The sequence below is a fragment of the Cibotium barometz genome, chromosome 29 (genome assembly GCF_041138505.1).
Source record: "Cibotium barometz isolate CiBa-2024 chromosome 29, ASM4113850v1, whole genome shotgun sequence".
Lineage (NCBI taxonomy): Eukaryota > Viridiplantae > Streptophyta > Polypodiopsida > Cyatheales > Cibotiaceae > Cibotium > Cibotium barometz.
Window position 1 is genome coordinate 20,276,810 of NC_141074.1, and position 26,026 is coordinate 20,302,835.

The 26,026-nt window shown below is 43.5% G+C and overlaps 1 protein-coding gene across 3 annotated transcripts in view; it reads left to right on the plus strand.

Moving 5' to 3' along the window:
* PSD (ARM repeat superfamily protein) overlaps window positions 1–25,584 on the plus strand; it is a 67,438-nt gene extending 41,854 nt beyond the window's left edge. For all 3 annotated transcript variants that reach the window (XM_086822967.1, XM_086822968.1, XM_086822969.1), the window contains 7 exons: window positions 6,603–6,767; window positions 23,571–23,744; window positions 23,840–23,905; window positions 24,009–24,107; window positions 24,220–24,366; window positions 24,632–24,978; window positions 25,075–25,584. In XM_086822967.1, coding sequence (XP_086679093.1) covers window positions 6,603–6,767; window positions 23,571–23,744; window positions 23,840–23,905; window positions 24,009–24,107; window positions 24,220–24,366; window positions 24,632–24,721 — 741 coding nt within the window. In that variant the 3' untranslated portion in view covers window positions 24,722–24,978; window positions 25,075–25,584. The remainder of the gene's footprint in view (window positions 1–6,602; window positions 6,768–23,570; window positions 23,745–23,839; window positions 23,906–24,008; window positions 24,108–24,219; window positions 24,367–24,631; window positions 24,979–25,074) is intronic.
* Window positions 25,585–26,026: the final 442 nt, after the last annotated feature.

Genomic DNA, 26,026 nt, shown 5'->3' on the forward strand with positions numbered 1-26,026 from the left:
TTTGCCAAAAAGTGATGCTTTTTCTTTGCTTTGGCCTTTTACTTTGCTTTTGGTATTTTTAATAGTAAAATATTACTCAACTTTAGTCTAAAGTTCTTGCTTTGCTTTTCTAGCTTTAGGGCCTTGCTTTTTGAAAAAAGCGGCTTTTGGCTTTTTGGTCCATCTAATAAAACCTTATGGACCCTGTCCCCGTGTCTTCTTCCACTTGTCTGGTGTCCGGGCATGGGTTTCATCATGTGAAATAGAGCTAGGAGGGCCAAATAGTTACAACAAGAACCCTTTTGATGGTGCAGCCTATGGCTTGCCACCGAGAATACACACCTTTTCGTACTACATTGAGTATATTAAAGAATTTATGTGTGTCTATGTGGGCATGTGTGATTTAGTTATGTATTTGTCTAGTTTTGCAAGTTATTATTATTATTATTATTTCTTCCTGGGTGTCTATATTTAGAATTTTAGTGATTCTCTTCTTTCTTTTAAAATTATTTGTATGTTCAGATTCATATGGTCTTATGATGGTATATATATATATATATGTGTATATGTGTATATATGTGTGTGTGTGTGTATATATATATATATATATATATATATATATATATATATATATATATATATATGTATGTATGTATGTATGTATGTATGTATGTATTTGACGTGTGTACTAATTTTGAAGTACTGCGTGGTGTGGACTAATTTTGAAGTACTGTTTGGAGTAGGAGATAACTTCAAGATGTCAACTCTTAAAGATTCATAAAGATTCTTCGTATTATCTTTTTGGTCATAAAGGTTATTGGATACCTGAAAAGTATCATGAAAGAAAAAAAACTTCTCTTTTTTCTTTTCATTGTCTAGTAGACCATTACTACCCACATTATTCGGAGGTTGAGTATGAAAAACCCAATGTTGTGGTATTCCTTGACCTCACCATAATTATCTAAAACTTCCCTGTAAGAATGAAATAGGGGAACACTGCCTTCCCCAGAACGGGAAGGTAAAGTAGCCCGAATAAGTCTCGTAAGTCATTGGCAGAGCAATTAAATAGCCAACTCCTACTGTTACCTCTCAATACATATGTGATCAGTACCGTGTATGTGATGTATACTTCAATTCACACACAATAGATCATTTGCGTCAATCTCCGGCAAGGCGGCTATTCGCCTCAGCGTGAACGCATGGTGTTCAGGAATTAGTCTAGGTCACTTAGAGCCCATAGAGTGGGTTAATTCGCCCGGCTCATTTTTTGCCAATCCTCATTTGGAATGAATCAAGTGCCCGAAAATTCACTGTTATAGATGCTTCATAAATAAGAAGTTCCGTTCATTTCGCATTTGTTGTGAGTCGGAACATTTCAGTGAGGCGAACCTCTTTGAACTCCCTAGGTCGGGTCACCAACATAGAAGACTAGATTAGAGCAACTCTAGCAGCGGTAACAAGCTTGAACGAGATCGGGGATATATCAATTCCCTGCCACTTGAATCGCGAAGTGAACTCAAGCGAATTGTTCCATGACTCAAGAGACTTGTGCCATGAAACTTCGACCCCAATCACCTTGAGCAAGACGCAAGTATTGCTTTACCACCTTCTTTGAACCTATTACTAGGTCATCTCCGAGGATAGCTTAATTGGAGAACCACGTCGTAACTTACTAAGTAAGCCGCTTGCTGTATCAACAAGTGGCACAGTAATCCAAAGATTCCCCACCCGGACAAAGCCCCTAAAGGGGTACTGGTATAGAACATAACCCATTCCTCTTCAAGAAGTGGGTCATACCTATTGCCTTTTGGGACATCAAACGGCCTAGGCCCTATGCATTAAATACATCCAACTCATCGCAATGTCGCTTCCCAACAATGACTCCACAAGCTGTGAACAGAGCGTGGAAGGAATCCTATCCGTTGCCGACATTAGATGAAAGCAGAAATACTTGAGCCAGAGGGCAGACGATTGGAAGTGTCACCAGGGACATGCGGAGTGGCTTTTTCAGGAAAGCAAGCCTCTTTGAAGGAAAACCCACCTTATCACCTAGCAATGTGCATTGGTTGCTATCCGAGCAATTAGGGTTGGGTTTGACCAACTCCCGGAAAGCGAGAATTCATGGGAATTCTTGCCTCCTCGTCACACTACACCATCAAGTCAAAGTCCTCGGACATGACCTTTCGGAGAAACTGGTAAATAGAATGTGGTACACCTGCGGTCTTCGGCACCTCGATTGGACCCCTCATTGGAAAGAGAAATAACTACTTGGTTTGGAGAGTGGTTCCAATGGCGGAATTATGATCTCTAAAAGCAAAAGTTGAGGTTCGAATCCCATTTTCTCTCCCCAAATTACGAGAGTGAAACGAGTTGCTGTTTGCTCTTGCCAGCCCATCTCTCGTGCGGTTCCCCTCTGGCTTAGGAAATGAGGTCATAGTCGAACGGTTCGCATACATTCTGGCCCCACGTACTTGCCAATCGAATAAGGAGTTCAAATCATTAAGAAATACAGATCTAAGCATTTGCTCGTATTCTGAAAGATGTGTTGCACTAGAGGTGCCATTCAAGCGCAATCAACAACCTGTATCCTTGAGGAGCAGAGAACAGGGTGAGGCGGCCATAGGAGTGGAATGAAGTTTCGAAATAATGAGGTAGCCTTGAGGAGGCTCTCGAGAAAGCGACTTCTCTCTAGCGCTGATACGATCGAAGTGGTGAACCAAAAAAAGATTCGTGAACTATTATTGCTGCCAACGACACACCCTTATGCCATAGTTTCAACAATGTGATGGGATGGGACCGTGTCACGTTCCTAAAAGGTGAATTTGGGCATGTTCCTGGATTCATCTAGGTATATAATTCAGTCGTATTAGTGGACATGTAGATTTTACATTGTGAAGTTTTCGTCTGAGTTGCGGCCAATTGATATTGTGCTTATTCTTTCTATCTTTAGCGGTGCATTGTCTATCAGCTACTTATTTGATGTACTAATTCTTTCTATTTGCTACTTCCCATAGTGCTAGGCTTCATTATGGCTAAGTCTGCCTTGCATCTCCGGAGGTTTGACAGAAACTCAGTACGAAGGGCTTTGTGTGAATATATGCTCTTATGTGTGTGTGTGTGTGTGTGTGGAGCACACGTGTGTGAGAGCATATCTTGATACAGAGTTCTACACCCACTATTGGGCATTGATGACGTTAGTGGGCATGTCGTAGTATCTAGTCCATACTATGCATAATGGAGTTGATAGTTATATAGTCTTGTGGGTTGACTACCATGAGTATATAACATGCACGTTCCTAAAAGGTGAATTTGGGCATGTCGTAGTATCTAGTCCATACTATGCATAATGGAGTTGATAGTTATATAGTCTTGTGGTTGACTACCATGAGTATATAACATGCACGTTCCTAAAAGGTGAATTTGGGCATGTTCTGGGAGTCATCTAGGTATATAATTCAGTCGTATTAGCGGACATGCAAATTTCATTTCACATTGTGAAGTTTTCGTCTGAGTTGCGGCTAGTTGATATTGTGCTTATTCTTTCTGTCTTTAGCGGTGCATTTGCCCTATCAACTACTTATTTGCTGTACTAATTCTTTCTATTTGTACTTCCCTTAGTGCTAGGCTTCATTATGGCTGAGTTTGCCCTGCATCTCCGGAGGTTTGACAGAAACTCAGTACCAAGGGCTGTGTGTGAATATATGCTCTTATGTGTGTGTGTGTGTGTGTGGAGTGCGTGTGTGAGAGCATATCTTGATACAGAGTTCTACACCCACTATTGGGCACTGATGACGTTAGTGGGGATGTTGCAGTATCTAGTCCATACGATGCATAATGGAGTTGATAGTTATATAGTCTTGTGGGTTGACTACCATGAGTATATAACATGCACATTCGTAAAAGGTGAATTAGGACATGTTCCTGGATTCATCAAGGTATATATATAAAGTCTAAACTCTAGAAAAAGAAGAAAGGGCTATGGGCACATATAAACAATAGCTCCCTTGTGTTTGCCCATATGATATGTGTTGCACACGGAATGAGGACGGGGGCGTAGTTCAATCAGTAGAACACATGTTTTGAGAGTATGAAGTTATCCATTCAAGTCGGATCGTCTCGATTCGTATTCAGATTGGCACATTAGATAGAAATGCAAAAGCGCCACCAGCAGACGGGTAACACACGTGCTACAATGGCCAGGACAAGGAGCTGAAACCCCGTGAGGGCAAGCTAACCTATTTTACACAGATTATGGCCCGAAGATACTGCCGGGGGTACGCGGCTTGTTGCTTGCCTAACGACGTTTGCCACACCCATAACTTCAAAATTAGGAGATAACTTCAAGATGTCAACTCTTAATTTTGATTGAGTTAGTATGTTGAAAACTTGTTTCCCATTCAAGAAATAATTGACTCCCTCGGTCCAATGACACGAGGCTCTTAGGTTTGGTCGAGAGCCTCGCTTGGTTCTCAGCTGCTCGGATTTTAGTAATCCTCATCTCCAATTTCTCCCAATTCATCACAAATCCTCAATTTGCAATGTTTCATATTTTTTATTTGTATGTAAAAGAAAAACATCAACAATGTTAATATACCGTACTTTCTGTACTCGTTCCAACACGTTCATGGTGTGGGGGAGCATAGTTGTCATGGTACGAAAATACGATACCATATGATACGATACCGTATGGGAATTTTTGGTATGATATGAAATTTTCGATTATCGTACGATAAAATACGGTTTTTTTTAAAACACTTACAACCTGGGGGGGGGGGGGGGGGGGGGGGGGGGGGGGGGGGGAGTCTACAGTGCTTGAGGAACGAGAACATAGATATGTGTGTTTCCCAGTTTGATCTCCCCGATTGTCTCCAAAAAAGAACCTGAATGGGTAATGCAATACCAAAGGTCTCCCAGTGTAGCGTTTATGACTAAGGGACCGTCCTTGCACAAATACGAGCAGTGCATCTAGGGTGATAGGTTTAGGGACTCCTCTCTAGATCAAAATGGCCATGTCCAAATCTTCTCCCTCGTACATAACTTGAGAATCTAACTGTCTAGCCTACCTATACCAGGGATCTCCAAGTGATGTAGCAAGATTCTCTCATCCTACCAATCAAGTGTACACTACCAGTCTACCTTGCCAGATTTTTTATGTCTCTCAACAACCCCATATGGAATACTAAGTGGACACGAAAGTTGTGAAGTATTGCGGGCATTTGGGATCTTCGTTAAGCAGGGTTTCTATATTTTTTTAAAGCATTTGAAAATTTTTTCCTAAAAGTTTTTTTTTTTTTTTGGGGGGGGGGGGGGGGGACCTCGTACCGTACGAAACCGTACGATATCGTACGGTAATGTACCGTATGAACCGTATGGTACGAATGGGTTCGTACAGGTACGAGAAACAACTATGCGGGGGAGGCTTTCCAGAAAGGAAACCAGCAATTGAGGGGTATGGATTCTTGCTGCCCAAGTGAGGGCTGATGCCATTGCTGCCGTTGTCTGGGGGCTCAAGAACGTGGTTGATGGAGCTTTCAATCACCGGTCGTGGAGTTGGCCACAAGCAGTTCAGGTGCTGATGAACTCATAGACCAAGGTTGTGGGTTGTAGCCTAAAGGGAGGCGTTTGAAGAGGAAAGGAGTGGAGGTCCCTTACGAAAATTGGCAGTTGAGGGCGGCCTGTAGGGACCAGTTGGGATTGGAGTCCTCCGAAAGGGAAGGACCAGAGGACGCCCTAGCTACCACGTAAAATGTGCATGAGAACCAAGGGGGCCATAGGGAGGGGGCGGCGCAGTGGGAGGCGAGGTGGTGAGGGCCACGGCAAAAAAGGGGGGTGGGGGATGGGCTGGGCCACACGGGGAGGGGGGGGGAACAGGGAGAAGGGCAGAAATGGGGGCAAAAGAGGGAAAACAGGGGATGCAAGGAAGACGGGGGAAGAAAAGGGGGAAAATGGGACTTACTGGGGGAAATGAAGAAAAGCAGGGGCCGAAGGAAAAATTGGGGGCATGAAGGGGAAAATTGAATTAAACAGGAGCTGAAGTGGAAATTGGAGCGCAAAAGAGGAAACGAGCAGGAAGTGAGGAAACACCAGTGGAGAAGGGAAAATGGGATAGAACAGGGGTGTGCAAAGGGTGGGAGGGGGTATCTGTGAGTGCTTGAGAGTTGATCGAATTATCTTTTTTGGTATTGTTCTTACAGCCATTGCATTAGATTTGATTGGAGTTTGAGTTAATGAATGAGAGCATAAAAATTCTGAATTACATGATATCTTGATTTAGTATTGCACAGCACATCTCTAGACTTAAAATTTAACTAGAGACATATTTTCCTAGGAGCCTTCACAATACCTTGTTAGATTTTATAATTAGGTTTTTATATTTGTCTTCTTAAAAGTTTCGAAATTTTTTCGTTTAATCTAAGCTTGTGTTTAGCCTCCATTTTTTATGGCATTTTTATGCATGTGAATGTTTGATTTAGCAGACAAATATGGTGCGTAACTGCGTTCTTTGCTCAGAACTACTCCTTTGTAGTGTGCAGTGCTGTGCATATTTAAGTAGAGAAGGTTGTGTATACTTTCAAAAGAACTCAATTCCTTGAAAGCTAATATGAAGTGTTCTCATGAGGCAGCCAAGGGAAATGGTGGAGTTTCTGGTTCTTATCAATCAGCTCATGAGCAAGTTCAAGTCTGGGATGAAGGATCTTGTTCAAGAGTTGTTTCCTTTCATTGTTGGACAAATTTTTGCAATTTTGCCCAAAGAGCCCTTTCCAGAAGGCCCTGGATCTCACACAGAGGTAACACAACAGGGATGCCTTGTTTAATGCGTTCATATTTTAACCATCAAGTTTAGGTAGTAAATTAGTAAGGGTTTCAAGCATATGCTGTTTTTGAATGATTTTTAACTCGTAAGGGTGGTGTCAAGATAAAAAAGAGGAAGCCAATGAGGTGATAGCCCAAGTGGTGAAGGTGTTTGCCTAGGACCAGGAGGTCACGGGTTCAAAGCTTCCTCGGCAGCATCGTCTCTGGGCGGGTAAAAAGCGCCTACAGGTGGGCACCTACATGCGGTGAAAAAATGGTAACTACGGGAGGATGTTGGGCCTAGGCTAGTTGGGGAAAAAAAAGATAAAAAAGAGGAAATTGAGCATGTGCTACATAGAACTTGTTGCCAAGTGGGCTGTGCGTCTGTGCTAGGTATCTCTCCTTTCATGTCGCGCTGTGTTCTTTGCCACACTCCTAGGCTGTGATGTGCTTAAAAAAGATGAGGGATAGGAAAGTAGGTGTGTGGATCAAGAAGTTTGCATTTTTGAGTAACTTATGTAGAACATGCTGTCAAGAGCCATGCTTATGGATTAAAAAGTTTGCATTGTTGAGTAACTTATGTAGAACATGCTGTCAAGAGCCATGCTTCCAAGCTTGTTGTCATCTTCTATCACATCTTTGGCAGAGTATGAGCACTCTTCTATGTGATGTGCATCTTTCCTTCAGGTAAATACAAAGGCCTGGCAAAGAAAGACTACTTAGCCAGCAAGTAGAGCTGCAGGGTTAAAAACTGCTTTTTGTGCTTTAGGAATGATCAACAATGGCACTGCCATTAGTCCAAAACCATATGGATTGAGATACTTTCCAAGTTCTATGGATGCTCCTCAATTGCTCATGAAGCTTCTTGTATCACATGGCATGGGTCCCTAAATTAATGAAAGCATGTCACTAAATTCTGGTTTTCTGAGTAGCTGACGAGAATGACTTCAGTGATTATCGAGATGATGCTTGCTGTATTTGCTTGTGTGCAAAATACTTCTTGATGACATTGTCACGCGCACCAATTAATTGCGTGGCATGTGGACATGCAAGTTTTGGGGCTCCTTACCAGCCCGAACATGCACCCAAAAGTGGCCATGCCAAGCATCCAAAAATTTAGCCCAATATGAACACGTTTAATGAATTTATGACATAATTTTGGGGCTTGGAAAAAACTGGCAGACTGGAGCTATTACGAGCCTGTAAATAGCAAGATTTGGGCCAGTATTAAGCATTGAACATTGGTTTATCAAGCTTCTGTCCTGAGTCAGTAGTTCACAAGTCCAAGCTAGTAGAAGGCAGCCTGGAATAGCAGTTTGCTGCATTGGAGCAATCGGTATTGTTAGTACGCATCATGCAGTAGAGGTTAATGCACATCATTCATGCGTCCAAGCGAAGTCTTGATCTGTACAATTATTGTAATGATTATTCGTTCAGCTAATGCATATACAGTAAATTAGGTTGAAGCACAAATCTCTATCTAATTAATGTTAATAGTGTTAAATGAAGCACTTAATCAAGTGTGCTGCTGCATAGCATGTTACATTTGTTCAGAGCCATGCATATAGTTTAGGCTCTTAGTTGTAGGTGCGAAGGAGAGTCTAGGCAAGTCTAGATCTAGGTAGTAGGTAGCAGGATTTGCATTTTTTTTCCCATGGCAGCTATGGAAGGAGAATTCAAGGTGTAGTGACTTGACAAGCTGGGGCTCCTGAGTCCCGACTATGAGCCAAACATCGCCCCCGGCCCCCGGCCCCCCCCCCCACCAAGGGGGCCCCCCTCCTCGTTTTCTGGGGGCGCATAGCCAGCCCCCTGTCCTACTTCGCCCTTCACCGTCCCTGCTGTGTTGTCCCCCGCGCCCCAACCACAACATCCCTTGGCCCCGGGAGGTTGTCCCCTTCCCTCTCATCCAGCTCCACCCCTTAGCTATCCTCTGTTCGCTGCAACTTCTCTCCCCGGTATCCTCTCTGCAGGTCCTCCGTCTTCCTTCAGGCACCTTGCCCAGGCCTCCAAATGCTACCCCATATGCCCTCAGCTATGCTCGCTCTTTTCAAATCGCCACTGTACAGTCTCTCAACCATCCCGTACCTCTTCACCTTCGCCTCCCTGTATGTGGTTTTACAGTTGCCCATGCTCAGTTGACAAAAGTTGGTGCCCTTTGGGTATCCCCCCTTGAGAGGACTCCATGGCAGCCATTCTACTCTGAGGCTGCCATCAGCTGTCACCTTTCCGAAGTGTGACCTCTAGCTCCTTGCCTCTTCAATGGTCTCTTTCAAGCCACCACCTTTATTTGCTAGTTCGTTAGTAGGTCATCCCGGGGACAGATTCAAGACCTCTTCCAAGCTGCCCTAGTTGGCGAGCAAGGGTGCATCGTCAACATCCTTTCCTTGGTAATGGCTATATTCTGCTTGATTCTGATTTACCGTCCTTGGCCATGAAGACCTTGGCATTGAGCCTGCTTGCAGTAGTGGGGGGCTCTTGGGTCTACTTGCCCAATGGAGAGCTGTCTCCGTTAGCCAGTGTCTCAGGTTTCCGGTCTCGGTTTGCTTCCCTGGCTTCCTCAAGAAGTATCATGCATTCCTCCCAGTGATTGGGCGTTCCATGGGTCAAGTTCTAGAGTCCCCTTCCACTGCAGAAGCTGCCGTTTCGAGAGCCGCTAGGCTCCAGACCCTTATACTACTCATCGCCTCCTGGGAGAATGTTTTCACCGTACGTGATCCCTCAGCTTGAAACTCCCATTTCTAGTAGCGGGTAGAGTTTTTAGTGACTCTAAGGTTATTCAACCATTACAAGTCGGCATTGCCAAACACGCTAGATTTTAATACACCCCTCAATGTCAAGTTAGGGTTACATGAAATGATGGTTGTTGATGAAGATGCTGTGCCTTGAATTACATGGAGTGGCTGTCACCATTTGGCCACCCGAATGGTTCACTCTTGCTTTCACACTATGTGCATATTGGATTGGTGTCCATGGCTTATGGAATGTGCCTATGCATGTGATTGACACGTGTCATGCTGTATAGTTGGATATGATATTCCGCTGGGACTTGACATTATCATGCCCGGAATATCTGGAGGACTTGGCTTTCCGCTGGGACTTGTGTCTTTGTGTACATGCCCGGAAACGCCTGGAGGATTGGCTTTTCACTGGGTCTGGTATCGCATATACTTGCCTGGAGACGCCTGGTCTTATATGGTTTCATGAACGGAAATTGCTCATGCCAGTGCTTTTTTGCATAGCATCTTTATGTGCTTGCCTGCAAATGATATTGCATGCTGTTTTCATGCTTGCATGGCCTATGTATAGTTCCGGGCTAGGGGAAGCCCGCTCGTGAACCGTGCGTGTGAAACTGTCTGCTGACATGGTTGTGTGGCATGTGAACAGGTGGTAAGTATTACCCAATCTAGGCCCTTAGGACTTAGACAATATTTATAAGTGAGTGCGTTTCCACTTCATTAAAGTTTGGGCGCCCAAAAGTCACTTATAAATTATGACCGCTTCCAAGTTCACATTCACTGAAGTCCCGAGGCGGACAAGACTCAATGTCCAGGACATGATCCTCCCTTTTTACTTATAAATGGGCATCTCCCCATGTCCTCTCACCTGATTGGACCCCAATTCACTCACTTATTAAGAGAAAATTCGTGTTTTCTCTTCATGAGGATTTTTGGAGGCTGAAAACTCTGTTTTTCCACTATTTTTTTCCATTTTCCAAGCTCTCCATAGCCATACCCAACTTGCTAGGGTGCTTCCAAGAGTGTTTCCAAGTACTAATCACTCTCCTACTCACTCCCAATGACTGAAATTCAGCAAAACAGCTCTCATTTTTGCTGTAATTTCTGGTCTTTTTGCTGAAAACCCTAATTTCAGCCTTCCTTTCTCAAGTTGAACCATAGGGGAAGCTTTCCCAGGGTTCCCTTCATCCTCTTGAAGACTTTTGTCGCGAAGGATTGCGGCAAATCGAAGATATCAACACTTCTAAAGCTTCCAATGCGAAGGCTTCCGCTTGCAACAAGTTCTATGAAGACTGGTAAGCTAATTGGACAATGTGTTGTCATTACTTATTCAGTAGAAGGGCAGGACTCCTTGTTTAGCCGCCCTGTGTAGTATTTCTCTTGTCCTATGTGCTCTTAAAGATGTTGCTACCTTGCTTGGTAGAACATAGAGCCAATGGTAGAGAATATGGGTACTGAAGTCGGGCCGGGCATCAAGGCAGCTCCTTGGTGATCTACATCGACATACCATTGTTTTCTAAATGCTGAATTTCATATGCATTGGCATGGAGGTTTTGTTTATGGATGCCCGTGAAGCTATGTATTGAATTTCTCCAATAGTAATACAATTTACTCAAGGGAGGGGTCGGCCGTTCCGGCTCATTGTGTGTCTCTTGTCAATTCAGCAATTTACTTCTTGTATTTGAGCAAGTGTCCTTCAAATCTTAGTGTATTTAAGTGTATTGATTAGCATTGTGTTCAACCAAGTTACAGTGGCTAAACTTAGACTATCCTGTGCAGGTTTAGATATTACAAAATCCATCTGTTTCTAGTTAGCCCAACGATTTCTCCTAAATTCTTTTGATTCTAATCTCGTATAGTTTCTTCACGTGTCCTAAATTGACTCCATCTATTTGATGATTTTTCAGCCACACTTACTCATCAAACGACTCTAGATTCACAGAGCTGCACCTAGAGAACATTGACTCCAAGGTTATTCAACCATTATAAGTAGTCATTGCCAAACACACTAGATCTTATTACACCCCCTTAATGTTAAGTTGGGGTTACATGAAATGATGGTTGTTGATGAAGATGGTGTGCCCTGAATTACACCGACACTTGGACTATCCTATGTAGATTCTATACTATGACCCCAATGTGGACATGCTGGTAAAGCGTGGGACACGTTGGTAGTACGTGGGACCCAATAATGGAATACGGTTGCACGTCACTAATGAGATTAAGTGTGAATGGATAACGTCTATGGGAGGTCAAAGTACCTAGTACGAGGTGTAACATACGGAAGCTTAGAGGTAGGATTATACTTCTGATAATGAATATTCAACACCTTGGTTCCTAATGAGAGAGAAATGAAATGATATATTAACGTCTCTAAGAGGCCATAGTGGCCTATGAGACCAAAACTGAGAGTACATCTGAGGTTGGTGTCTCATCAAAGAGAACAACTAAATGAGACTAAAAAGTACAATAAACTGATTGTCCTACAGTTATAAGAACAGAACTGTAAGACTCCGAGATGATACTGAGTAGAAAATACTGGAAAATACTGAAAAATGTATATTAGGTAGATCCATGTATGCTGATCTGTTGAAGTGTTGCCCTCTCCTTAGATCAAGTATCTCCGCCATGGGGCTTTCTAGAATGGAGAGGTCGTAGAAGCGAGGTAGGCGCCTCCGATGCCGAGCAATAATGGCTCTGATCTGGCGATGGTGAGGATGCCGTGGTTGGGATCCTGGTGGGCGTGGCCAACGAGCACGACATAAGATAACTGCTCTATCAGTGGTGACTCCCTGGGAGTGTGGTCGGTGCCCTGATGGCCCAATGGAGGAGGCGCCGAAGAAATCTGTCAGGGTCCTCTGTCTAGGTACATCATGGCTCGGCCTCCTGTCTGCCAAGAGGGTCTCTCTGTGTCTCCTGAGCTCAAGTAGAAACAATCCCAAGCATCTCTGATCCTCAAACTCCATGACCCAGCGTAAGGGCCCAAAACCCTCATGCCAGGCAATCATCATAATCAGTGGTCTCTCCATTTGCCTCCATCCCTCATCTGTCCCTCTCTGAGATCTGTGATGTATACTGGGCCCCCAAATTGGAGCTCCGTACAGGAGGGTCGGTGTGACAAGCGTATCAAATACCCACAATTTGGTGCGTGGCTCCTGAAATTGTATGTGTACACGCTGCCTCTCAAGTGCCCCCAAGGCTGCATGCCCTCGAGCTAATCTAGCTGCTGCTGTCTCCTTCAGGGAGAAACGCAGTCCTGTGAAAGTAACTCCCAAGTAGACATATGACCTGACGTACTCTACCGGCTCCCCTCGGAAAGTGAACTGAGGCTATGATCTCGTCACCCGTGCCTGTGTGGTGTTAAACACCATAACCTTGGTTTTCCCAAGGTTCATTGTCAGATCTCTATCCGCACAGAAAGCCTGTAATGCATCGAGGTGTCTTTGTAATCCCTCCGGAGAGTCTGAGATTAGAACAATATCATCAGCATATAACAAGATGAGTATCAACACTCCTGCCAGGCATGCCCCTGTGTAGGATCCCTGACCCCATTGCGCAACGAATTTGGGGGTGCTAGCAGCGGAAGTAGCACTTCTTGCACGGGGCAGGGTCCCACACTCGGGGCCTCGCCCACGGATATCCAGACAAGAGACTAATCCATCGGTTCTTCCAAAACCAAACTCGGAAAAACTTCCCTTGCCCGGAAAGCACGGGCGATTCCTCGAGGATAACTTTTCTCTAACGTAGTCAAAAGCCTGAATTAACTGAACTGATCTGACCGAACCCGTAAGTCCCATAATTAGATCAGGGAAAAGATTGTACTTGGATCATAGAGACCAACGCTTTTTTCCTCATTGAGAGACACAGCCGTTGATTCTTTTATAGAACAATTTTTATCCAGGATTTACCTCATCTATCGTACTATACAGAAATTGAGTCTCGATTTACGGATCCATAGTCTAGCCTAACCCCATCCAGTCCCATGGGTTAGCCAACCGCCCAACCACTGTAGTGATGGGATCCAATTAGGAATTTGGTTAGGTTTTGTCCCGGGTACCAGGGAAAAGAGTTCCCAGGCCCTCTAGCCGGATATTCATGCAAACATAAAACTAGTCACACCACTTACACACCCAATATGAACTTGCCTTTTTCACAAATTCAACAATCTTTAAAACGATCATTTAATGAAACCATAGTGTTACTGATCATAATCCTCTAATTATCCAGTTGAATCCTAATTTTCAATTCCTTCCTTCATCAGTGTACCTATGGCATCATTGGCATCCAGAATGCTCACCACGTGTTCACTCAGGGGCCTTTTCAATAGTTCCTAGCTCATAGTACCCGACAATATAATCACATAAAAATAGCCAGATGGAATCTCCGTTGAAGATCAGCAAGATCAACCAACAGATCCATATAAAAGAGCCATGGACTCATCCGTTGAGGACCAGCAAGGTCAATGAACCAGATCCATGCCCGAATTCAGAAAACAACTCTTACTCCTTGTTCCAAAATCTTTCCCGACGTACTCGTGGGTATCTTCGGCGACCCAGAGCCCGAGCACTGTATGGTCAGCACCCTCTAGGATCCTTCGCAGGTCACCTAGCGCTTCACTCATAGGCCGCTTCCTTGGTCCCTCATCCACTGTACCGGAAGCTCACCATTTAATTAAACGGAGGGTGGTTAAGACCTCGGCCGACCTTGCTACGCAAGGCGTCCTCCGATGACTCTCCGTCAACAGTTGCAACTTTAACAGATAGGTCTCCATGACCTCATTCACAAGACGATCAAAATGCTTCCCCAGCATTCTTGACATAAAACAGTCATTTAAAAACAGATTTCACAAACAAATACAGTTCCAACAATATTTCTATCTTTTCTCTTTACTCCGCATCCTTTCACATTAGACCTTATCTTTTTTTTCATCTTACCACAATTTTATTTTCATCATCGATCCCTATCACATCACATCATTCCTACATCAAATCACATCCAATCGCATCATCCACACATCAATCCACATCATCCATACATCCATCCACATCAATCCACATCATTCACTCATCATACACACACCAATCTACATCATCCACATCAATCCACATTATCCACACATCCATCCATATCTTTCATACATCCATCCACATCAATCCACACGTCAATCCACATCATTCAAACATCCATGCACATCAATCCACCTCATTTCATAAGCATTCCCATTCTCATCTAATCACATCTTTTTCTATCTCATTACTTATTTCCTCATTTTTCCTCATCAGATCTCACCCACTTGTATCTACCCATATATCTCATTACTTCACATACATTAACATCTATCCAGTTTACATCGCATCTTATCACATTCATTTCACATCACATCTCATTCATTCACATCCTGATTTACAAGCTAACACATTCATTCATGTCTCTTATCGTTCATTCACATTCCGATTCACATCACATCACATCCATTCACATCCCTTATCATTCATTCACATCCCGATTCACATCACATCACATCCATTCACATCCCTTATCATTCATTTACATCCTATATCATTCATTCACATCCCGATTCTCATCACATCACATCCATTCACATCCCTTATCATTCATTCATATCCTATATCATTCATTCACATCCCGATTCACATCACAGCACATCACATCCATTCACATCCCTTATCATTCATTTACATCCTATATCATTCATTCATATCCTATATCATTCATTCACATCCCGATTCATATGCTATCACATTCATTCACATTCTATATCATTCATTCACATCCCTTATCATTCATTCATATCCTATATCATTCATTCACATCCCGATTCATATGCTATCACATTCATTCACATTCTATATCATTCATTCACATCCCTTATCATTCATATCTATCCAATCTTCACATCTCATCGCTTCAATTCTCGTTCATATCCATCACATTTACATCCACATATATTCTCCCACATACATCCACATCCATACTTATCACATACACATCCACATCTATCCTTTCACATACATCCACATCCATATTTATCACATACACATCCCATCTATCCTTTCACATACACTCATCCACATCCATTCTTTAACATACATCCACTTCTATTCTTCACATACATCCACATCCATACTTATCACATACACATCCACATTTATCCTTTCACATACATCCACATCCATACTTATCACATACACATCCACATCCACATACATCCACATCCATACTTATCACATACACATCCACATCTATCCTTTCACTTACATCCATATCCATACTTATCACATATACATCCACATCTATCCTTTCACATACATCCATCCACATCCATTCTTTAACATACATCCACTTCTATTCTTCACATACATCTACATCCATCCATCCATTCATTTCCATCTATCTGATTCGCATCCCATCTCATTACATCTATTTACTTCTCATTCTCATCACATCTATCCATCCATTCATTCTCATCTATTTGATTCATATCACATATCATCACATCTATCTATCTCTCATTCTCATTACTTCAATTTTCATCACATCTATTCTCTATTCATTCTCATCTATTTGATTCACATCCCATCTCATCCCATCCATTCTTAGAATGCAAGAGAATCCTTATTTTTATATATATAAAGATTCTTTACTCATCTATTTATGCATAATTTCAATTTTAAGGAGAATAACACTTTCAAAATAAAAATAAATCTTTTATGCATCTTTCTATGCATAAATTCAATTTTAATGAGAATAACTTTTTTGAAATAAAAATAAATTTCTTTATGCATCATTCTATGCATAGAATCAAAATTCATGAGAAGAACTCTTTTGAAATAAAAATAAATTCTTTATGCACCTATTTATGCATAAAATTAAAATTGATGAGAATAACTCTTTTGAAATAAAAATAAATTTCTTTATGCATCTTTCTATGCATAAAATGAAAATTGATGAAAATAACTCTTTTGAAATAAAAATAAATTTCTTTATGCATCTTCCTATGCATAAAATAAAAATTGATGAAAATAACTCTTTTGAAATAAAAATAAATTTCTTTACGCATCTTCCTATTCATAAAATAAAAATCGATGAAAATAACTCTTTTGAAATAAAAATAAATTTCTTTACGCATCTTCCTATGCATAAAATGAAAATCGATGGAAATAACTCTTTTGAAATAAAAATAAATTTCTTTACGCATCTTCCTATGCATAAAATGAAAATTGATGAAAATAACTCTTCTGAAATAAAAATAAATTTCTTTACGCATCTTCCTATGTATAAAATCAAAATTACACTTTTAGAATACACAATTGGTGGGGATTATTCTTTTTTGGATAATAAAAGATAAAACTTATTTCACAAATTTTTAGAAAATTTCGCTATAACCTCCTTTGTATGGTTGACCATTTTTCAATTTTTCTAAACCTAAAATTACTTAAAAATTATCTCCAATTGGTTTTAAGCACTCTAAACTAATCAAAATTCACTTTTGAAAGAGAAACAATATGAAAAGTTTAATTCCAATAATTAGATTACTTAACTAGGATAAAGAAGGGCCGAATTTAAGAATGAGAGAGGGGAAAAGCCTTTCCAGCAAGGCATAGCATCTGCTTATCATTTGAAGATAACAAACAATTTAGAAAACCATTAAAAGAATAAGAAAAAGTAAGATTTCTTACTTACATGAAATTCTGGGAGCTTTCCTTTGGCTTGATGGTTTGAGGGATCTACTCTTGTTTGCAACAAGAGTGGCCACCAATTCTTTAGAAGAGGGAATGGTCAAAATTTAGTGAATTATTAAGAAATTCACAGTTCTTGGCTCTTGGGAGGAGTAGAGTAACAGTGCATTGAACTCTATTAAGCTTCAACACAGGGGGAGGCTTCTATTTAAAGGAAAAAGTGAGCTTCTAACCAAGCAAACTGATTCTAGAATTTTTCAGATCAGTTTGGTCAATTTTTGATCATTTTTAGGTCCGTTTAGCTTACTTTTTGGAACTAGACATGAATTAGGAGAGAGGAGAGATGAAATATATCAATTTTTGATAATTTTAAACTCCACCACACATGTGAAGTAGGCGTCTCCTTCACGAGGGGGGAATTCCCATTGTGAGGTGTCAAAAATTCATTTTTTCAGTAATTCCTTTGGTCCTTAGTCCACTCTTCATCTTATGTGAGTATTTACTCATTTTTGGGGGGATTTCTTTTATTTCTTCTATTTATCTTCTCCACACATTTCGATGAATCTGATTGGCTCCTCAAAATCTTAATTTAAATTTTTTTCGAAAATCTGGACCCCTAAAATAAGTCCTCTTGAACAGATTATACTTGCTTTCTAATGCACCTTCTGAAAATCTTTTTGAACTTCTGTTTCGGGGAAACTTATTTTAATAAGAAGAGATATTTTTCCATCCAAAAATATTCAAAATTTGAATAACCTCTCTCTAGAATATTTTCTCTCTCTAAACCAGAACAGGTAGAAACAAGATCTTTTATATTTCTGAAGAGGAATTTGATTACAGCGGAGGATACTGGACGTCCTGAGAGGCTGGGGAGGAATCTTACACCCTTTGCCTCCCAATCTGTCTACATAATGAGAGACCTCGGGTACCTCAATGTTATGCAATCTGTGCATAAGCCTGGCACGTGGTACGGTATCGAAGGCTTTGCGGAAGTCCACAAAGCAACAGTATATCCTTCTCTTCTGTGCCGTGCCCTCTTCAATAAGTGCCCGAAGTGTTAGTATGTGATTCAAGGTAGTAAATCCTCTCTTGAAGCCAGCCTGTCCATGTGCTCGATGACCATGCCTCTCTGCCCATCGGCTCAGCTCCAGCTCCAATATAGAGCCATATAATTTGGCCAAGTAATGACCAATCATGATCGTCCTGTAGTTGCCTGGTACCATGGGGTCCCCACTCTTAAAGAGTGGTACAATGATATGCTCTGTCCAGCTTGTCGGGAAACCCTCACAAATAGCACGATTAAACACATGTACGATGAGCGGAGCCAAAGTGTCTCGTGCATATGAGAAGTGCTCTCCAACTAGTCCGTCATGATCCTGTGCCTTTCCATTCTGTAACCTGTCTATCGCATCTAGCACCATCCGCATAGTAAAAAAGGTGCTGCTAGCCGGTCTAGCTCCCAGTGTGTGTGTGTGTGTGGGGGGGGGGGGGGGGGGGATGGGGGGACTGTCCTGGTGCATCATAGTGCTCTCTAGCATAAGTATGCCATGCCTCAGGTGCAGTGATCGGAGTACCAGGCTGTCTCTCCTGAAACATCTTCCATGCCCTCTTGTTGTCCTTCCGCAGGAAGAGTTGGTAGATCTCCTCCTCTAGCTTAGCCAGATAGGCTCGTTTCTTCCTCCGCACAAGGCGCCAAAAGATCATCTTGGCCTGTCTATGTGTGTGAGATCCAATGGCAATCTCACGCTGTAGCTATGCTCGTGTCTCACGATACTCATCATTATACCAACTGTTCTGTGGGGCAGTGCTGCGGGGGTGGGTGGAAGGGGTCATAGTGCAGGGAAAGGCATATGAGGCAGATGCATGTAGTACACCTTCCAATCCTCTCGTGATCTCATCGAGAGGACTATGCGGGTCTAAAGCGAACAAGCCATCAAATGTTGCATCTCGATAAATCCTCCGGTACCTAGGTAAATGAGTGGCTGGCCCATCTCTCGGGGATCTACCTACTAGTGTGAAACTCAGGTATGCATGATCGGCTGCTATGCCAATGGGCCTACTGGAAATCGTGAAACCCCGCACATCAGGTATCAATGAAGGAGATCCCATCAATATGGCCCCTAGAAGGCTGCTCCATACATCAAGGTTGGTGTGACGAGGGTGTCCAAAAGCCAGCCCTTCGTCCTGGGCTCCGAGAAATGTGCCTGGAAGCACTACCGCTTAAGTAAGGTCAAGGCTGCATATCCCCGTCACTCTGGCATGTGCTGCGGGAACCATGGTAAAGCGTGGGCCATTGAAAGTGACACCAAGGTAGACATAGGATGAGACAATCTCCACAGGATCCCTCTATATGTGAAGATCAATCTGGATGTGAAGGGGCGAGAGGTATTGAAGACCATTACCTTGGTTTTACCAAGGTTAACAGAGAGGTCCTGCTGAGTGCAAAAGTCTTGTAAGGCATCTAATTGTCTCTGAAGCCCCTCGGCTGAGTCTGAAAGGAGGACGATGTCATGTGCATAAAGTAGTATGGGGATGAATATGCCTGCGAGTGTGGGACCAGCCCCGTCTAATCTGTGAATGAAGCTTGAGATCTCATTAATGTAGAGGCCGAAAAGAGTGGGTGATAAGAGGGCAGCCCTGTTTCACCGCAATAGTGCTGGAAATCTCTTGTGATGTACCTCCTGGGGCTTTGACTCATAGAGGGCAATGATGCTCCAAACCATGTCAGATGGGACTCCGATCTCCTGTAGACGGTGTAGGAGGCGGGCTGGGGTACAGTATCAAAAGCTTTGCGGAACTTCACAAAGCAGCAGTAAATCCTCTGATGTCGTGCTCTACGCTCCTCGATGATGGCACGGAGGGTGAAGATATGGTCAAGGATAGAATAGCTCCTCCGAAAGCCAGCCTCTCCTGAGGCTCTGCATCCTTGGCTCTTTGTAAATGAACGGAGCTTCGCCTTTCGAATTTATCCATAGATTTTGGGGTCAATGTGTGGCCAATCATGATCGTCCTGTAATTATTAGGATCAAGTGGATCTCCGGCTTTGAGGATGGGGGTGATGGTGTTGGTGACCAAGAGGGTGGAAGCGCCAGGGTATCATTGGCATGCGAGATGTACTCGGCAGTGAGTCCCTCATGATCCTGGGCTCGCCCATTGCGTAGTCTACGAATGGCCTTGAGGACCATGCCCTTTGTGAAGAAGGTGGAGGTGGTGGGAGGGGGATTTGGTGGTGGGTGTAGGGGTGGCTGGTGGGAGATATGATAGAGGGAGCGTGCATAGGAGTGCCATGTGTTCGAGCAGGTGATAGGTGTGGGAGGGCGATGTTCTCGGAGTTTCCTCCAGGCCTCTTTGCAGTTCGGACCTAAGAAAAGTTGGTAAAACTCATGCTCTTTCCGAGCATAGAACTCCCGTTTCTTGCGTTGGGTGAGCCGTTGAGAAATCCGTTGTGCTTGGCGCTTTGTGATTTGCCCAATCCGTACCTCATGCTTAAGATGGGAGCGTGTGGCCCGGCATTCGTCATCATATCAACAGTTATGGGGCATGGAACCGCAAGGTGGCTTGGCGGTAGACCGTTGCATGCAGATGAAAGAAGCGGTGGCGGATGTTTGGAGTATGGTGGTGAGCTGTGATGTGAGGGTGGATAGGGGGACAATAGGTTCCACATCCTGGAGTTGGCGGTAGATGTGGTTGGAGTTAACAAGGTCAAGCTCGTGATCAAAAAGGACCCGAGTGTAATGTGAGATGAGGGGTGGTGGTGGAGGGATGGGTGTGCAGGTAAGAGTGAAAGAGAGGTAGGCATGGTCAGCAGCTTCAAAAGGGGGTGGCGGGATGGAGAAGTCGGGGAGAAGGTGTGCCAAAGCTGGAGATCCCATAAGGTAGTCCATGGTGCTAGTACCTCTTGAGTGAGGGAAGGAGGTGAGGACGCCGGAGGAGGGCCATCGAGACATCCCGTTATAGATAATCAGACCATGTGCAGCTCCCACCTCTAAGAAATCTCCCATACACTGTGACCTCCTCACAGTCTTGTGATGATCGCTGCAGCCCTATGTCAGTGATGTCCAACTCCTGTAGTCTGATAGGGTCGTCTAGATCGAGTAGTGGGACGTGCTGACTTCCCGTCCTGACGTTGAAATCTCCGAGTAGGAGGACTTTCCCTAGCTATGAGAACTCCATGATATCCCCATATAATGGTAAGTACGGTGACTGGCCATGCTGTGCGGTGTAAAGGGAGTGGCGTGGTGCAAAATAGCACACAGCAATGTGGATGACTCTGTCACTGCTAAGCTGTAGCCGCACCCAAAGATACCGTGCATCCTTGTCCTTTCGGACGATGCTGAGAATCTGTCGGAGATGGGATGTAAAAAGGACAGCTACCCCTCTAGAGCCACGTACTACTCCTTATGTGTGGGTCTTGCCTCGGAAAGTTGATTCCCACTCATACTCGGCTATGTATGGTAACCCCCTCGCACGGGCTGCGAGGCTGGGCCCGTTGAAGGCTCTGAAGTCTTATAGGGCTTCTACAAATCTGGATGCTTGGAGTGCGATCGTGACAAGGCAACGGTCTCCAAAAAAGGGGGGCCGGTGGCGGGGAAGAGAAGGGGGGGGGGTGCTCGTAATGGTTCTATGACAAAACCATATCCTCTTGTGGCCTGCTAAACTGGCATGCCTAGCGGTGCTGCTCTGCTTTGGAAGTCCGACAATGGTTTTGCCTCGGACCAATGGTCACCACTCTCCTACACCAGGATCTTCCGAGGCCAGGCCCTAGTGCTCTGACACGTGGGGGCCGGTCTCCCTCCCACCCCCCTGATGAGGATTTGAACCGAGAACGCGAGGAAAGAGGGGAGGGGACCACTGGAGGCCTCCTAGATTGACGATGAGGACAAGCTCTAGTTATGTGTCCCGTTGCCGGCAAATGAAGCATTGGCTTGGGAGGCTAGAGTACTCAACTCTCTGCAGAATAGGTGTAGAATAGAAGCTCCCCGGAGGCAAGGAAGAGATATGACATGAGAAGTGACTCCGGAGAGGCTATGTAGATAGATACAAAGAGATGGAATCCCAGCCGTCCGAGCTAAAATCAAAGCGGCGGTTGGGGGGGGGGGGGATTCCATCACTCTCTTGATAACACCACCTATTATCGGGGGGGGGGGGGGGGGGGGGGGTGGTGTTCTCCTAATAACACCACCTATCACCGGGAGGAGAGGAAGGTATTCCTTCCTAAGACAGGAAAGCAAACGGTCACGAGAAAGCCTGAGATGCAAGCCAAAGGGTCGGACGTTGGGTCGAAGCCGTGCTGCCACCCCGCAAAGGCGCCCTGGGCCGTACGCAATGTGACGGGGCTTAGCTGCATGACTTTGTCTGATGCTGCAGGCGAATCAAACTCAACTTGGTAGTATCCACACCCCAAAGGATGAATATCAGTGATCTTTCCAGGCTCGCCGATAAGGCTTGTGTGCAAAAGGTCCCTGAGCTGTCCACGGGCTGGGTGGCTACCCACACTCTTGTAGACATGGAGATGGGGGGAGCCCCAATCGTTCACGCTCAGCATGAGCATGGGTTTATTCTTCCCTACATGTTTGGGAAAGAAGTTACTTTACTTAATATAGCTATTCCTGATTAAGGCTTCTGAATGTGTATGGCTCTTGTGCTGTACAGGCGATGGCGATGACGGCAGCATGAGGCGGAGGGCAGCGAGGCTGGTGAGGCAAGGTGAGGCGCGCAGATGGGGGGGAGCCCCAGTCGCTCACACTCAGCATGAGCATGGGTTTATTCTTCCCTACATGTTTGGAAAAGAAGTTACTTTACTTAATATAGCTTTCCTGATGAAGGCTTCTGAATGTGTATGGCTCTTGTGCTGTACAGAGTGTTTGTAATGTCCCTAACCACTGAGGAAGGGGTGGGCTCATTTGGATGGGTGCAACCCATGGGGACAGAGAGGGGGGCAGCTGTGCTATTTGGCAATGCACAACATGTAGGTCTGGTATGGGCAGTGCCCTTCAAGCAAGGTGATGTGTGATGAGAAAAGGAGGGGTAGAGGGTTTAGCATGAGGCTGCGTGCACTGTTTTGCATGGGGGGAGGAAGCAGCAGTTAGGCCTTAGAAGGGGTGTTGGGGATGTGAAACCTTCAGCTGATTCAAAACCTTTCTCTCTTACAAGGTGGCAGGGTTAGCAAGGTTAATTCAGCTGATCTTGTGCTTTTCTGATTTGTTATTTTACCATCTGTCACGGAAAAGGGAAACATGAAGGGAAGGGAAGATGACAAATAAAGGGATGTAGAGTTTGAATAACATAATTTTGAACTACTTTCCTGCTTCCTGCCTCTCGTTTTTTGGACAGCGCAACTAGAATGACTCTCTGCTTTTTGCAGGAAGTGCAGGAACTGCAAGAGCTTCAACGTATGTACTTCACATTTCTGCAAGCAATCGCTCAGAATGAGCTGTCTTCTATTTTCCTTTCATTCAAAAGCAGTCATCTCTTGAATGACATCATTCAGTCGATTTTGGTCGCATCTTGTCAGCACAAAGATGTACTTGTCAGGAAGGTAAAGAGCTCACTCATGCTTTGAGCGTGTATGGTTTAATCACAAACGCATTCCCTTCAGATGTTATTGACATAGCCTTCTTTATTCCCTGCTAGGTTTGTGTGCAGATTTTCACTTGTCTCATAAAAGATTGGTGTGGTACTGGTGTTGAAGAGGAAAAGGTATCAGAACAGGCTGCAAGCGAGAAACTTTTGGATTTATCTTTTCAGAAACATTTGTTCCCTTTTTTTTTCATTTGAGATGCATCTCTCTTTTCTTTTTCAGGTTTCAGGATTCCGGGGTTTTGTTGTTGAAACTTTTGCTGCAAAATGTTGCGTGTATAGTGTTCTGGAGCCATCATTCGATTTACGGGATGCAAACACAGTAAGCTTATTAATCTTTTAAGCAGAGTGTAGTTTTTCCTTGTAGAAGTTTTGTAGAGGTTTTTCTACACTTGTTGGAAACATTAAGTCTCTAGTCTTATGCTTTGCTGCAGTTTACTCTTTTTGGTGAGATTGTTACCGCTCAGAAGGTGATATATGAGCAATGTGGTAATGAATTTTTGATACACCAAGCGACACAAGTGCTTCCTGCTGCTCATTGTCCTCCAAATATGGCAGAACAATACTGCTTGCATATTCAGGTTTGACATTAAAAAAAAATAAAAATTAGGATTTGAATAGACTTTGGAGGTTTTGCACGCTCTTGTGTGGTTGGGCGGTGTGAGTGGGTGGGGCAGTTGGGTGTGTGGATGGGTGGTTTTTTTTTTTTTTTTGGGGGGGGGTGTGTGTGTGTGTGTTGTGGAGGCTTTTAGAAGTTAATCTCAATGCTTCTTCGTCCTCTTCAGAGTAAAATACCAAGCATGGTTGGACTAGTCAAAATATTGTGTGCTTGATTCCTTTTTGCAGCGTTCTGATATAAAGGATTTGAAGTCATTTTACAAGTCTCTTGTGGAAAGGTTGAGGCCACAGCAGAATGGTAGCATGGTTTCCAGATAGTATTTGCTTTGCAGGTGACTCGATCGTCATCTGCACTAGAGGGGTTTTGTGTTGTCTTGGCTTTTTTTGTTATGAGCATAGTCAGTTAAGAAGCGGTGAGAAGGATTTGTTTGGGCCATCTACAAGCAAGATGAATGTAGGTGTAAAGGGATGCCCTCGTGTGAATCATTTTCACCTTAAAGATGAAAACCCATCACTGCTATACTGGCAAAAGGAGAGTACGAAGATTTACGTGGTTTCTTACAGAGCCTTTTCAGGTGACACCCTAAAGCTACCCCTTCTTATCAATCTACGTGGTTTATTGTAAAGCTTACAATCATCTCACACATCACACTTTTTTACGGTGTCTGCAGATGATACAGAAGATTTTTTGGTAAAAAGCTAATGAGGATGCCACACTTCAAAGTAGTGGTCGTGGCCATTTGATCACGGTCTCATTTTTCCCCCCTTGCTGTGAACTTATGTCAGTTTTATCGATTGTAATCACGCGTTCAAGAAAATTTTAATGGCCAAAATTCAGCGTATAATGTGGTAGAGTCAATATTTTGATTCGAGGGAACGGTCTTGCTGAGGTCTGTTTGTCAATTAAGGAAGCTTTGGGCATGTAAAAAGAGTAGCTAGTTTATCAGTTCTTGTGGGAACAATTTTTGCAGTCATTTGTTTCCACTTGCAGACTCATTGGTATTGGGGGTTGAGTGCCTTGTTTTGCTGGTCACCCTCCCATACAATACTTCGAAGAAACTGGCTGACTTGAATACCCCAAACACATCATACTAGCTTGTCAACTGAATAATTTGGGATTCTTCTTTGTCATACCAACAGTAATCCATCAGATCTATCTATGAGGATATGTTTTACTATTACTGTGTTTCTACATGCGAAGGGGGTGGGTGGATGGGTGCTGTGTGCATAAGCTGTGTGGTTATCTAGAGTCCCGTTGAATTAGTCATGGATTAATGAGGATCCAGACCCTTTTGGTGACTTTCGGGTGCAAACGGCTGGCATAGAACACTCTTGATTTTGAACTTTCTTCCTTTTCACTAGTCTGCAATCATTGGCCCAATTTTTACTCTTCATTCATGAAAGCCATGGTTAATTTTTTCCATATTTCTTTGTATGTAATCAAGCAAAGTCAATGAGGCCTTTTAATAGCTTTTTCTAAGAAACGACTGGCCGATCCTCTATCATCACGAACATGGTCCGTTATGGGAGTTGCAAAAGGACACTTCTAACATTTGAAAGCCAACTAGTAGAAATAGTGAAAGAGTATGCATACTTAGATGTTGCACACCGAAAGTTCCATAT